The sequence below is a fragment of the Sceloporus occidentalis genome, unplaced genomic scaffold (genome assembly GCF_023333645.1).
Source record: "Sceloporus occidentalis isolate IW3139 unplaced genomic scaffold, rSceOcc1.0.p SCAF_38, whole genome shotgun sequence".
NCBI classification, from domain to species: Eukaryota; Metazoa; Chordata; class Lepidosauria; order Squamata; family Phrynosomatidae; genus Sceloporus; species Sceloporus occidentalis.
In genome coordinates, this window is record NW_028317018.1 from 6132501 (window position 1) to 6146889 (window position 14389).

Here is a 14389-nt window from a genome sequence, read left to right on the forward strand (position 1 = left end):
CGGTTTTGGTCCAGAAATTTCATTTTAGTGCATCGCTAAAATAAATAGAACTATTTTATTTTTACTTATACAGAATCCTGCATTTGTAGTCACAAAACTTTCTAGGCCCAGAAATCAGTGAGAGGAAAAGTAAAGGTTTTGTGTCATTTAATTTATTTTAATCTGCATATTTTATTAAAGGCCATATTTTCTCACAGTGAAAAATGAGTGCGGCCCGCGCACGTATACAATTCTGATGAAGTGGCCCACTGCAGAAAAAACTTGGACGCCCCTGTGTTATGCTGTACCCCAGTCAATGTGTGCCTCAGTATATAGTGATAGGTGTTATGCTGTGTGACGGAAGCCTCCATCACTGGGGCCACTGGAGAAGCCTGACTGCCAGCCTCCTCCCTATTGACTATGGGCCCTGGGTTTGTAAAGACTTCTGTGGCTACCCCCAGCAGTATCATCTCATCATTGGCTGAGGGGATTATCTCCAGCAGACAGCCAGGATCTGCCACCAGGGAGGGACCACCATTCTTTGATGTTTAATGTTGTATAAATCAGTCTCCCCCCACCTATTGTATTGTTAATCCCGTTACTGCCCCTGTTGTCTCTGGGAGGCAGATTAAGGGGGCGGTTTGTGTCCCAATATCTTGTTTTATGTTAATGTGTGTTTTGCTGGATATATCCAGCTCTGTGTGTCTAAAATAAATCAGTCTTCGTTTGGTTTTACCCTACACTGAGTCCTGGATTTCTGTCAGAGGAGTCCTGGATTTCTGTCAGTCAGGGGGGCCCAAGAGGTGCCGAGTGGTCGTTTTCAGCAACCGCTCGTCACCCCTTGGGCCCCCCTGACTGGCAGAACTCCAGGGCCCGGTCGCAGTTTCGACCCCGGTAGTTCCGCCACTGGTAAGGGCAGTGTATGTGTATACGTGTGTTTATGGGCAGGTGTGTGTGGAGGCAGTGTGTAATGGTCCTGGGAGGTAGACTAACATTAGCTTTTTTTTTTTTTTTTAAATCTCTACTTCTGTGGGTTATGTTTCATGTAAAGAAATCAAGACACAGTAAGCTGTTGGTTTGAGGAATCATGTTGAACTGCATAACTGCATCCAGGTCAGAGGTTGGAACAGGAAACAGGAAGTACAAGGCAATGCAATATTACCATAAACAGACAGTCACAGTATTTGCATAATAACTCCATAACATCTCCCCTTTTTTGCATTCAATACAGAATTTGCAAGCAATTAACCAAAAACAGATCCTGAACAGTCTAAAACATAACATACTGTGTTACAGGTAGATACACTACAGATTGAGTCTATCTGGTGGTCTTGAAACTCGACCACTACGCAGGGCCACAGGGATTTTGCCTGGGGGAAGCTGTTCAGCTCCAAAAGGCGTTGATAAGGGGCTGCCATTGTTCCTGGCTGGTGTGTTTGGCACAGAAGAACATAACTCCATAACAGGTTACTCTTCCAATGATGCTCAGTCAGCATCATGGTGGACACTTGGCTGGCTGAGAATAATGGGAATTGTAGTTCACAGCTAACATCTGCAGCTTTACTGTTGACTGCACTTCCCATGATGCTCAGCCAACATTGTGGAAGCAGTATGTCTGGCTGAGCCTCATGGGGACTGTAGTTATCAGCAGATGATGTGACAGCTGTTAGTTGTGGATTACAACTCCCATGATGCCTAGTCATGGTGGACAACTGGCCGGCTGAGCATCATGGGAATTGCAGTTCACAGCTAACATCTGCAGCTTTATGTACTGTTAACTGCACTTCCCATGATACTCAGCCAGCATCATGGAAGTAGTATGTCTGGCTGAGCCTCATGGGAATTAAATTCAATGTGTTGGTTATTTTTATATGCACGACTGTGCTGCCAAAAATGAAAAGTAACAATGCAAGCACGGTATTGTAAAGTGCAATTGCCTGTATTGGTGAATTGCGCGAGAGCGATTATGTCCCTCTTTCACATTTTGAAATGTTGGAAGGTATGCTATATCATGTGAACTGGTTGTTTTTGGTTGGTCTTGCAGCTAGATGGCTTCATCAAGGGAAGAAAGCAATGTGTTCCTTTGGATGCATGTACTAAGGAAGAAGCTCATTGGACAATACAGAGGTGTAAAGGACATGTTACAGTCCATTTTAAATCAAATCAAGAAGGTAATGAAAAGGATTATTTTAGAATTATGTTTGGTTTTGTAAATTTCCATAAACAAAAACAGCATGGCAAAAATATTGTTTTAATAATATAACCCATATACTGTAAAAAAAAAAGTGCAAATGCATTTTATACAATATTCAAAAGAACCAGAAAATAATGGTTTGGTCTGTGCATTGGCAGTTGTTTTAAGGAATACCACAAAATTGTACCTGGGTACTAACTAAAAAGCCTTCCATTTTATACTGTCTAGCTAGATGTTAGGTCCCCCTCCGTACTAAATTCAACAAATAGATCTTCCATTCTGACTGAAGGCATACATATATAAACTACTGTATTTAAGTATTAGAATATCAGGGTATTTTGCAGTCATCATGCAACTAAACTTAATAGACGTCAAAACTGAACTCTAAAAAATATAAATTGTCTTTATTAGGCAGAATACCTGGTATTAAAATGTCGGTGCTACCAAAGCTTTTATTCATTTTTGCATGATACCCAATGGTTGTTCTAACAAGATATTAGAACCTTTCCACTCCTCCAGAAAAAAATTAAGGGTAAAAAAAATGTAATGTTTGCCTTGAAGAATGTGTGGTTTAGAAGTCCCTAATCAGCTACAATAAAGCCATAATCCACCAGGCTAACAGGTGGTTTGGGTAGAAAATTAAAGTTTATTTCTACATAGACTGGCCTCAGGAGTGTGGACCTTAGCTGGGAGACGACACAAGGTGCTAAATTTTATCAGTTCTCGCCATTAAAACATTGGATGACACTCGGCCCATGTACTCTGCCAATTTCTGAATACTTTCCTGAGTACCTAGCCTTAGCCTACATCTAGGATAGCCTTATGTCTATCCCATGCATGCTTAAACTCCTTCACTGTATTAACCTCCAGAACTTCCATTGGAAGACTATTCTATTCATCTGCTAGTCTCTAAGTAGGGTAATATTTCCTGGTTTTACATTTAAACATTTGCCCCTCTAATTTAAAACTGTGTCCTCTTGTTGTAATAGTATTTCTTCTTTTTGAAAATACTCCTTCTCCTTCTTTATCGTGTTGATTCCCTTTGTTGTTCCAAATATACTCCATTAACTACAACCCTCTGTTGTCTGTCACTCAGCCACTGCCTAATCCATTCAACAATATTGGGATCCAAAAAGATTGCAGTTTAAAATTTATAGTCACCCAATTTAAAAAAAATCTATAATATTAGTTTCGGATGAACTCCCTAAAGTGAACATTTCTGATCATGAAATCTCTGATTTTAGATGTTCAACAATCCTATCCTTTAATATAATTTCCCTGCTACTGAATTAAGATTTACTGGCCTATAGTTGCCTGACTCCTCCCTACTGCCTTTCTTGTAAATGGGCAAAACATTTGCTAATTTCCAATATTCTGGGACTACGCCTGTGAACAATGATTGGTTAAATAAATTAATATATTAAATCTTTTAATCTATTGCGACCGATGTCCAGAGATCGGTCACAAGCGCAGTTGTGAAATATTTTGCCTCTCGCAAAATGGCATCTCCCATTCAAAAATAAACAAGTTTCCAAAGAGGGTATCTCCATACCCTCTGCATTCAACCATCCAAGTCAGCGGAGCCCAGCTTTCTAATAAATAGGGGAAAAATTGTTTAAAAAAGAAATAAAGATTTGGTAACATTTAAAATTAATTATGCAGTGATGTCACCATCAAGGGAACCATCCACTTCAAACAAAATGTAAGAAAAAAGTCCACAAATATAAAAATTAATAAAAAAAAAATATGAGCAAATGTTAAGCGCCGTATCTTCCCAAAACTCCTGGCAGGGAAAGAATTGAATTGGCCTTATTAAAAAATGTTCTAAATAGGACATGGGCGAAGACTGAACAGATCTCAAAATTAAAAGAAAAAATGCACACCTCCCAAATGTGGCCTTTTAGCCTTCAAATAACCAGACAAACCAATGCATGGGTGGTATCACTGTACTTGGGAGATGTTGCTGAACTTATATTCTACTATACTCTGTCCTTGGGTTTTATGCCCTAGATGCATTTTTTTGCAGGCCCAGACCAAGACACTCCCACCAGCATGTTTGACTGTGTACTTGTCTTTGTACTTCTCACCTGGTTCCCGCTACACACACCTGACACCATCTGAACCAAAGAAATTTATCTTGGTCTCATCGGGCCACAGGACATGGTTCCAATAATCCATGTCCTTAGTATGCTTGTCTTCAGCAAACTGTGGGCTTTCTTGTGCTTCATCTTTAGAAGAGGCTTCTAAAAATGATGCACAAGAAATCATCGACCATGGCGAGGCCTGTTCTGTCCTGTGAAACCGCTGTATGGTCTTGCCCATTGTGCTGCAGCTCAGTTTCAGGTTCTTGACAATCTTCTTATAGACTAGGCCATCTTTATGTAGAGCAACAATTCTTTTTTTCAGATCCTCAGAGAGTTCTTTGCCATTAGGTGCCATGTTGAACTTCCAGTGACCAGTATGAGAGAGTGTGAGAGCCATAACACCAAATTTAACACACCTGCTGCCCATTTACACCTGAGACCTTGTAACACTAACGAGTCACATGACCCCGGTGGAGGGAAAATGGCTAATTGGGCCCAATTTGGACATTTCCACTTAGGGGTGTAACTTTTGTTGCCAAGGTTTAGACATTAATGGCTTGAGTTTCCTGAGGGACAGGAAATTGACACTGTTATACAGGCTATACACTCACTACTTTACATTGTAGCAAAGTGTCATTTCTTAATTGTCGTCACATGAAAAGATATAAAAAAATATTTACAAAAATGTGAGGGGTGTAGTCACTTTTGTGAGATACGGTACCTTTCCATCAAGGCCTGCCATATAACTAATAAAAATATTAAAGAGAATGAGTCCAAGTTCAAATCTCTGAGGTACCCCACTGGTAACAAGACCTTGCTCTGAATATACGCCATTGACTACAACCCTCTGTTTTCTGCCACTCAGCCACTGCCTAATCCATTCAACAATATTGGTATTTAAACTCAGAGATTGCAGTTTATTGTTAAGTCTTCTATGTGGGACAGTGTAAAAAGCCTTACTGAAATCCAGATACGCAATGTCTACTGCACCACCTTGATCAATTACTTTAGTCACCCAATCCAAAAAATCAATACGTTTAGTTTGGCATGATCTTCCTGAGGTAAACCCATGTTGTTTTTGATCTTGAAACCCATGTGACTTCAGATGTTCAACCATCCTATTCTTTAACATAGTTTCCATTAATTTCCCCACTACAGATGTAACACTTACTGGCCCGTAATTGCCCGACTCCTTCCTACTGCTTTTTGTGAATGGGTACAACATTCACTAATTTCCAATCCCCTGAGACGACTCCCGTTACCAATGATTCGTTAAATAAATCCGTTAACGATTTTGCTAGTACAGCATCAAGCTCTTTTATATAACTTGGGGTGTATCCCATCAGGCCACATCGACTCATTTGTCTAATATGGCCTCCTTACGAGTTGACTCCTCAACTACTTGTTTTAAAGATAATCCCAGAAAGGAGTTTAGAAGATCTACACTCCGGGCACAACCAGCTACTTTGGTTTTCCAGTTCACATCAGGAAGATTAAAGTAACCCATGATTATAACTTCCCCCTTCAATGTCATTTTAGCTATTTCCTTCACTGGTCACCCACTTGTGCTAGGTTAGATTTCATGTTGTTTTTCACATAAAGGGCCACCCCCCCTTTTTTTTTTCCTTTTCAAGAGTTTATAATTACAAAAATGTAAAGATAATACAAACGCAGACAATAATACACATAATCACATACATATTGATCCATGTATAACACATTACATTTCTTACTTACAATTTATATATATACAATCAAATCCAATTAGATCTTATAATTATTTTCAAACTTATCTTTTTATGTCTAGGTACTAATTGTAAACCCTCTGCTATCTTTCCCTGCCTAATTTAGTTGTTTCATTTTTTGTTTTCTCCATTTCTAGTTAAAATTTTATCTGTAAGCGTAGTGTCTCCCAGCTCGGCATTTCTTGAGCTTTTCACTTTCTGGTTAGATTTTGCTGCCATAAGTATACGTGATATTAAAAAATTGTTTAATTGTGGCCACTCTAGATGTAATAGAACAACACTAGGTTTCTTAGGAAGCTCTAATATTCCTATGTTTCTAATAATTTCATAGACCATATCCCACAAAATATTTAATTTATCGCAATACCACCAAATATGGATATATGTGTCTGGTTTCTTTTGACATCTCCAACAACATGATGGTACTGTGGGAAAGATCGTATGTATATATGCTGGTACCAGATCTTATATTGCGTTTCAAGTATATTTAAGCACAAGACAGAGAGTTTAAGTCTATATATTATATTTGTCCATTAATTTTTCATATTGGTTATGAATGTCTCTTTCTTTCTTTCTATATCTATTTCTGTCCTATCTGCCTGATTCATCAGGGCCTGAGAAATTCCGCTTTTAATTCTTAAATATGCAAATACTTCTCTTGCTAAGAGGTCATTTTCTGTCTTTAAATCATTAAATGATTTAATTGAATTTCCCTGAAGAAGATCTTCTATATATATCTAATTCCTCTTGCCCTCCAATTTTTTAAATCTATGTCTTCAATTAAAAAATGTTAAATTTAAAAGGATATATTGTGCGATATCACTTTCTGGAGGTTTCTTGCATGTCTATTTTTTCTCAAAAAACCTAAAAGATTAAGTATTAATCTGTTTTTCCTGGGGTAGCCACATTAGCAGACCTAAATCAATTCCATTAGTTTGAACTTGCTCCATCCTATACCATCCTTCACTGTTACTATCTAGTATTTGCCAACGGCTTAGATGGAACAACAAATATGCATTGTGATGTCTGCTTATATCTGAAAAATTAAGGTCACCCTCTTTTAGGTTTTTGGATAGTAACCTTTGAGATATTCTGGGTCCCTTCTCTGCCCAAATGAAATTATTAAAAAAAAATTGTATATCATTTAACCAGTTTTTTGAAAATCTCAAGGGTATTCATCTAAAAATATAGAGCCAATTGGGGAGGTTATATGCTTTCAGTATGTTTATACGACCCCACCCGGATATCTCCAAGTTTCCCCATTCTTTGAAATGCTTAGTAAACTTTTCCCTTATTATTCTATAATTAGTCTCAGTCACTTTAGACGACTCACTCGTGATTTGTATTCAGTTCTCTCTTTACACCATATAAATCTGTATTCATGATGGATATTCTCCACTTCCTTCTTCTTTACATTTAGTCCTAATATTGATGATTTAAAAATATTTAGTTTATAATTTGACATCCTTCCGTGTGTTAAAATTTCTTGTAACACCGCTTTTATACATATTTCTGGTTCTAATAGCATAAGCAAGATGTAATCTGCATATAGGTTTATTTTGAGATCTTCAGGGTCTGCTGGTACTCCTATTATCTTTACTTCTCCTTATATGCTGAGCCAGGGGTTCTAATGGTAGTACATATAGGAGCGGTGATAGGGGACAACCTTGCATTGTTCAATTTTGAACATTAAATCCTTCTGAACATATTCCTGCTCCTACTATTCTGGCAGTAGGTATAGAAAAAAAAATCTTAATTGCATTAAGGAATCCCCCTTCAATTCCAAATTTATTCATTGTCTGTAAGAGAAATCCCGTTTACTCTATCAAATGCTTTTTCTGCATCTAAAGTTAATATAGTAAATGGGGTTACTCTGCCTGACACAACCTCCAAGATATCGATCAGTCTTCGAAGATCTTCCTTTTATAAAGCCTACCTGATATTTATATACTAATAGGGGACTTATTTATTTCAGACTTTCAGCTAATATTGTTGAATATATTTTAACATCACAATTGAAAAGGGAGATCGGTCGATAGTTCCCTATATTCGTTGGATCTTTATTAGGTTTCAATAAGGGTATAATATTGGCCTGTAGTAATTCTATTGGGAGGGTCTCTGATTTAGTCCATTCATTAAATATTTCACATAATTGTGTAACTATTTTATCTAGAAATAGTTTTAAAAAATTTCTGTTAAAACCATCTGGATCTGGTGCTTTGTTGGATTAAAAAATTTTGATAGCTGCTTTTATTTCAATTAATAATATGGGTCTATTCAGCTTTTCTTGTATATTTAGATAATTCCGGTAAATTGGCCTCGTTCAAATATTCTTGAATTTTATCTACTCTTATAGTTTCTTTTAAATTATTTATTTCTTTATAAAATTTGTTAAAGGCATTCCTTATTCCTTTTGCAGAATAATTGGTATCTCCTTTATATATAATCTTATAAATCTTAATAATAATAATGTTAATGTTTCTTTTCTTTAATTTTGCTGTCATTAATCTGACACCTGTTACCCATGTGATATTTTATATATATTTTTATTTTTTTTTTATTTTTTTTTATTAGTTTTATATAACTACAAAAATAAACTCATACATAATAAATACACATAAATATACATACAATTTCATATGTATTTTATATTTAATGGTTCCATATTTTCTTTAGTTTTTAATATTAGTTGATCGTTTATATCTTTTTGTATCTTGCCGATTTCTTTCCCTAAAGCCTGGGTAGGACTTATTTTGTTTATTTAATTAAGTTGATATAGAGACATATATAACTATGATAACCTGGGGAATTCATTCTTTTTCATATATAATCCCATTATCACACATTTAAATGTACACCAGACATTAGTAAGAAATGTATCTACATTAAAGAGATGCATTATCTCTTCTAATCGAGCTTTGATTTTTTCTATAAGTAGGATTTTATTATTAAGACACCAGGAAGGTTTACTACCGACATTTGTCATCTTTTTAAATTTAATAATTACTCCAGTGTGATCTGTGCATTTTATTTCCTTTATTGAAATTTTTTCTGTATGTTTTGTTATCTTATCATCTCCCCAAATCATGTCTATGCGAGAATATGAGTGATGTACTCTAGAGAGATGTGTATAATAGAGTACTTGAGGGTTATATACTGTCCAAATATCAAATAGTTTATTTGCCTTAATTACATTTTATAACATTTTTGATTGATTAATTAAGTTGGAGAGAAACAAGAGAAGGTCATCAGCAAAAGCGACCACCTTCAACTCAGCCCCTGTCACGAACCGAGGACACAGGTTGATAAGGAGCCCAGGTGCAGGGGATACGAGGGGCTCTGTCTGTACCCCACGATGATTTATGGTCTGGGGTTGTTACAGACAGGCGCAGGAATAAACCACAGACAACAGATCTGGATTAAGAGTTGTATTGAATGAGGTGGTACAACAATATATATATAAAGAGTCACGCGACGTGGCAGGAAGCCCACTTGCGGGGCACATGGCAGATAAGCCCTCTTTGTGGGGCACACGGCCAGATAAGTCCTCTTACGGGGCACACGGCAGATAAGCCCACTTGCGGGGCACACGGCAGATAAGCCCACTTGCGGGGCACACGGCAGATAAGCCCACTTGCGGGGCACACGGCAGATAAGCCCACTTGCGGGGCACACGGCAGATAAGCCCACTTGCGGGGCACACGGCAGATAAGCCCACTTGCGGGGCACACGGCAGATAAGCCCACTTGCGGGGCACACGGCAGATAAGCCCACTTGCGGGGCACACGACTTGAAGCCCTCTTCCGGGGCACACGGCAGGTTGCCCACTTGCAGGGCACACGGCAGGTTGCCCACTTGCAGGGCACTCAACCAGGGTAGTCCGCTAGTGGGCAGTCATCCTGGGAGTCGCGATGCAGGGCACTCCTCTTGGGAGTCCACTTAGTGGGGCGCAGGCCGCAACTCAGGAACACGGCAGGTAATGGAACAAGGCAGGTACTGGAACAAGGCAGGTACTGGAACAAGGCAGGTACTGGAACAAGGCACATGGCAGATAAGCCCACTTGCGGGGCACACGGCTTGTAGCCCTCTTCCAGGGCACACGGCAGGTTGCCCACTTGCAGGGCACACGGCAGGTTGCCCACTTGCAGGGCACTCAACCAGGGTAGTCCGCTAGTGGGCAGTCATCCTGGGAGTCGCGATGCAGGGCACTCCTATTGGGAGTCCACTTAGTGGGGCGCTGGCCGCAACTCAGGAACACGGCAGGTACTGGAACAAGGCAGGTACTGGAACAAGGCAGGTTCTGGAACAAGGCAGGTTCTGGAACAAGGCAGGTTCTGGAACAAGGCAGGTTCTGGGACAAGGCAGGTTCTGGGACAAGGCAGGTTCTGGGACAAGGCAGGTTCTGGGACAAGGCAGGTACTGGAACAAGGCAGGTACTGGAACAAGGCACATGGCAGATAAGCCCACTTGCGGGGCACACGGCTTGTAGCCCTCTTCCAGGGCACACGGCAGGTTGCCCACTTGCAGGGCACACGGCAGGTTGCCCACTTGCAGGGCACTCAACCAGGGTAGTCCGCTAGTGGGCAGTCATCCTGGGAGTCGCGATGCAGGGCACTCCTATTGGGAGTCCACTTAGTGGGGCGTAGGCCGCAACTCAGGAACACGGCAGGTAATGGAACAAGGCAGGTACTGGAACAAGGCAGGAATCAAACAGGTAGTCCTCCAGCTTCAATGTCAAGGCCCAGACTGCAGGGCTGGGCAGGTTTATCAAGGCTGACTTGATCAGGTAAGCCACTGCAGCTGGACCTGATAATCAGTCTGAGATGTCCTGATTGGCTAGGGCGGCCACTAGTGGCAGGAAACGTGAAAATGGAAAAACAAGTTTGAACAAGTCCAGCTAGCGCATGGTGAAACGTGACAGCCCCTCCCTCAGGAATGCCCTCCAACTACCCCGAGCGGCTAATCAAGCGGATCAGTGGTTCAATGGCCAAATTGAACAGCAGTGGAGATAAAGGGCAACCCTGACGGGTACCCCTCCCCAACCCAAATCTCGGCAAATTCCATCTGTTCATCAAGAGCTTGGCCAAAGGCGATTTATATAATGCCTGAAACAAATGCCAAATGTAAAACGAAGGCCAAAATTATGAAATTTAAAAAAAGACGTGAGATATTGCCACGAGATACGATCGAAGACCTTGTCAGTGTCACAACTAATAATTATAGCAGATTTATTGTTTGCCACCTTAATGGCAACAATGGTCGAGATCAAACTCTTGACCAATCAGCCTTGCCAAGATAGATTGAAGTCGTGACGCCAGCACCATAGTTAGAATTTTAAAATCTTGATTCAGAAGAGAAATTGGGGCAATAGGAGGACATTAGTTCTGGGTCTCGATTAGGTTTAGCAATGAGCACGATCCTAGAAAGATTAAAATCCCTCGGGGGCTCCCCCCCAGCTAACAATCGATTATACAATTCAGAAAGATGACTTGACAGATGGGGTGCTAAGATCTTATAATATTCTCCACTAAGACCATCGGGATCTTATGATTCGGCAAGGATTTAATAATTGACCGAATCTCCTGTAGAGACATGGGTGCTTCCAGCACATCCCTATCTTGCTACGATAACTTGGGAATCTTGCTTGTTGGAAAGTCCTAAGCATAGCATCTATGCTTTATAGGAGAGTTATTGTAAGGACTTACCTGCCTCTCCGGCTTCCCGGGCAGAGAGTACCACCGCTACCTGTTCGGCGTCTTCACGCAAACAGGTAGCACATCTGTAATGTGTTCTTATAACCTCGGGTGACCTCCTTAATGCAGGACACACCTCCACCTGTCCCTATTTAAACCTGGACTTCCTCTTCTGGGTCACCCTTGGTTGGTGTATTCTGTGGTTTTCCTGTGCAAGTTGCTGTGACTATTTCTTCGTTTGACCCGGCTTGCTGACTTTGCTCCTGTTTTTTGATTTGGCTCCTGTTCTCTGATTGTTGGTATTGACTCGGCTTGTTTGACTACTCTTCCGGATTTGATTCGGCTTCCTGCTTTACTGGTTACCAGACCTGATTCTCGGTTCCAGCTCTCCTGGCTACTCCTGGTTCCTGTTTGCCTTGCTCACTCCGCCATCCGGGGTCCTCCTCATCCAATCGTTACAGTTATGTCCTTCAACACTCCAGGAAAGAAAACAAAGTGAGCTGATAGAATGAACCTTACTCACTGAGGGGAGTAGAAGTAGATGCCATTAACCCACACCTCTCCGGGGAAAGGGAACCATATGACAGGTGGAAGAAATCCTATGTCCCAGGGGGTCCCAGTGAGCCCCCAACCAGACAAACACAACGCCACAGAAAGGAGGAGAACACACAATTTGCCCATCTGCAAAACAGATCCTCCACATTTTAACCCAAACAGAAGAGCAGAAATATACACACCATAAAAATCCCATAAAACAAAAAAACAAGAAACAGTACAAGAACCATTGTAAGTTCCAAGTCAGGAAAGTGATAAAATGCACGACACTAATAAGAGACAGAAAGAGAAGAGCGAGGAGGGGTAGAAGAAAGAGAGACCCAGCACCTCCTGGTGAAACCCACAACTCCACCAACGTGGCCGAACCAGAGGCAAGGAAATGTCTGGCCTCATCCGGGGAGTCAACAAGGAAGCTCTTCCCATCATAGTGCACCCTTAACTTTGCCGGGTACAGCAGAGTGAACTTTATCTTCTTACTATGCAATTCAGTGCAATTTGAGAGAATTGTAGGTGTTTCGCCACCACAGTAGCCGAGAAATCTTGAAACAAGAGTAGCCGATGACCCTGATAACGGAGGTCTTGAAGTTTACGGTATGCTTCGAACAGTCTTGTTTTGTCCTGATAATTCAGCACCCGGAAGATGACCACTTGAGGCCTCGCTGGGGTCCCCTACCCTCAGGACCAATTCGATGAACTCTCTCCACAAGGACCCTATTGAAGGGAGGTTGAAGCCCAAACGCCTTTGGCAACCAGTCACTGACTATGCCCAGAAGAAACCTTCTCAGTCTCAGGAAGCCCAATCAGCCAAAGATTGTTGCGTTGGCTACGGTTTTCCAAGTCCTCTAGGCAATCCTGCAACTGGAGAATAGTAGCCTCTTGAGTTTGAACCGTTGTGGACAAGGTAGCATATTGTCGATGGAGACAACCAGCGTATCGAACTTTGTGTCCAGAAGCAGAGAAATAAGATTTACAATGTCTTGTGCCGTGAGTGGAGCAGAACGCACATCATCCACCAAGGCGTCGGGCGAGAGGGCCTTTTGCTGAGAAGGAGGCAGTTGTGCGGATTTAGCTGTTCCTTTCAGTCTCTCCCGGGTTTTACCCTGCCTGGTGGAAGATTTAAGCGGGGGATCCATGTATTTCTCCATGGGTCCTTGAAGGCACTGCTCCCCCCTGACAGCACAAGAGAAGGGACAGAGAGAAAGAAAAGGAGAAAGGAAGAAGGGGGACACCCAAGAACAGGAGGGAAACCCCCAAGTGGCAGGTAATGTAAGAGGGTTATAACAAAACAACAGCAAAGAGGATCCACAACCCCCACATCAAGCTGACAAGGTGAAATCCCAACAGCTGGATACAGACACAGAAACATATAAAAAAAATCAAAATTTCAGATAGGCAACATCACGCCCACAGCGAGCTTCCAATAGAAGTAGGGGAAGTTCAAGCTAGCAGACCAGAGTACATGGGAGACATAAACAGCGAAGATAAGGCGATCTTCAAACACACAAAAAAAACCACAATAAAATAATATAAAAATATTAAAATGTCAGGGGGAAGATGCCAACTGACAAATGTCACAGCGAGCTTCCAGTTTAAGCCAAAGGACCCAGTAAAGAAAAAATAAGGCGAGCTTCAAACAGAGATTCAACAAACTTCAAGCTAGCAAGTTAATTCGCCCCTGTAACACAAATAATCCGTCCACCACCCAAACCAAAATAAAGAACCCCCCCAAATGATATGTAAAGGACCCCGGTAGCAGAAAATATGCAGTCCCCAAAACTCAAAAACAGTGGTTGTAACCGCAGAGCAGGCTGAAGACGTCCATCCAAACTGCATCTGCACCGGGAACAGCAAAGACAGCCAGGTGAGCAAAGAGGGAAGGAAGGGAAGAAGGAGAAGAGAGAGAAAAAAATTATCTACGAATAATTGCCTTCTATTATTTCGATCGATATAAGTGGAACGTATTTTATTCTATATAAATTTCTTCCTGTACTTTTTTCTTTTAATATTTGTTTTTTATGTGCCTACTTCTTATAATCATGTGAGTTAAATCCTTTTAGAAACCATGTGTGATTTTTAAATTAAAAAAAAGGGAGAAAAAACTATCTACGTATAATTGCCTTCTATTATTTTGCTATTATT

The 14389-nt window shown here is 40.9% G+C and overlaps 1 protein-coding gene across 1 annotated transcript in view; it reads left to right on the forward strand.

Annotated features, from left to right (window-relative positions):
* The window catches only part of LOC149290672 (caspase recruitment domain-containing protein 11-like), a 116875-nt gene that overhangs the window by 69865 nt on the left and 32621 nt on the right, over positions 1-14389 (forward strand). The window contains exon 15 of the mRNA XM_089488459.1: positions 2024-2150. Within this exon, the coding sequence (XP_089344585.1) occupies positions 2024-2150 (127 nt within the window). The remainder of the gene's footprint in view (positions 1-2023; positions 2151-14389) is intronic.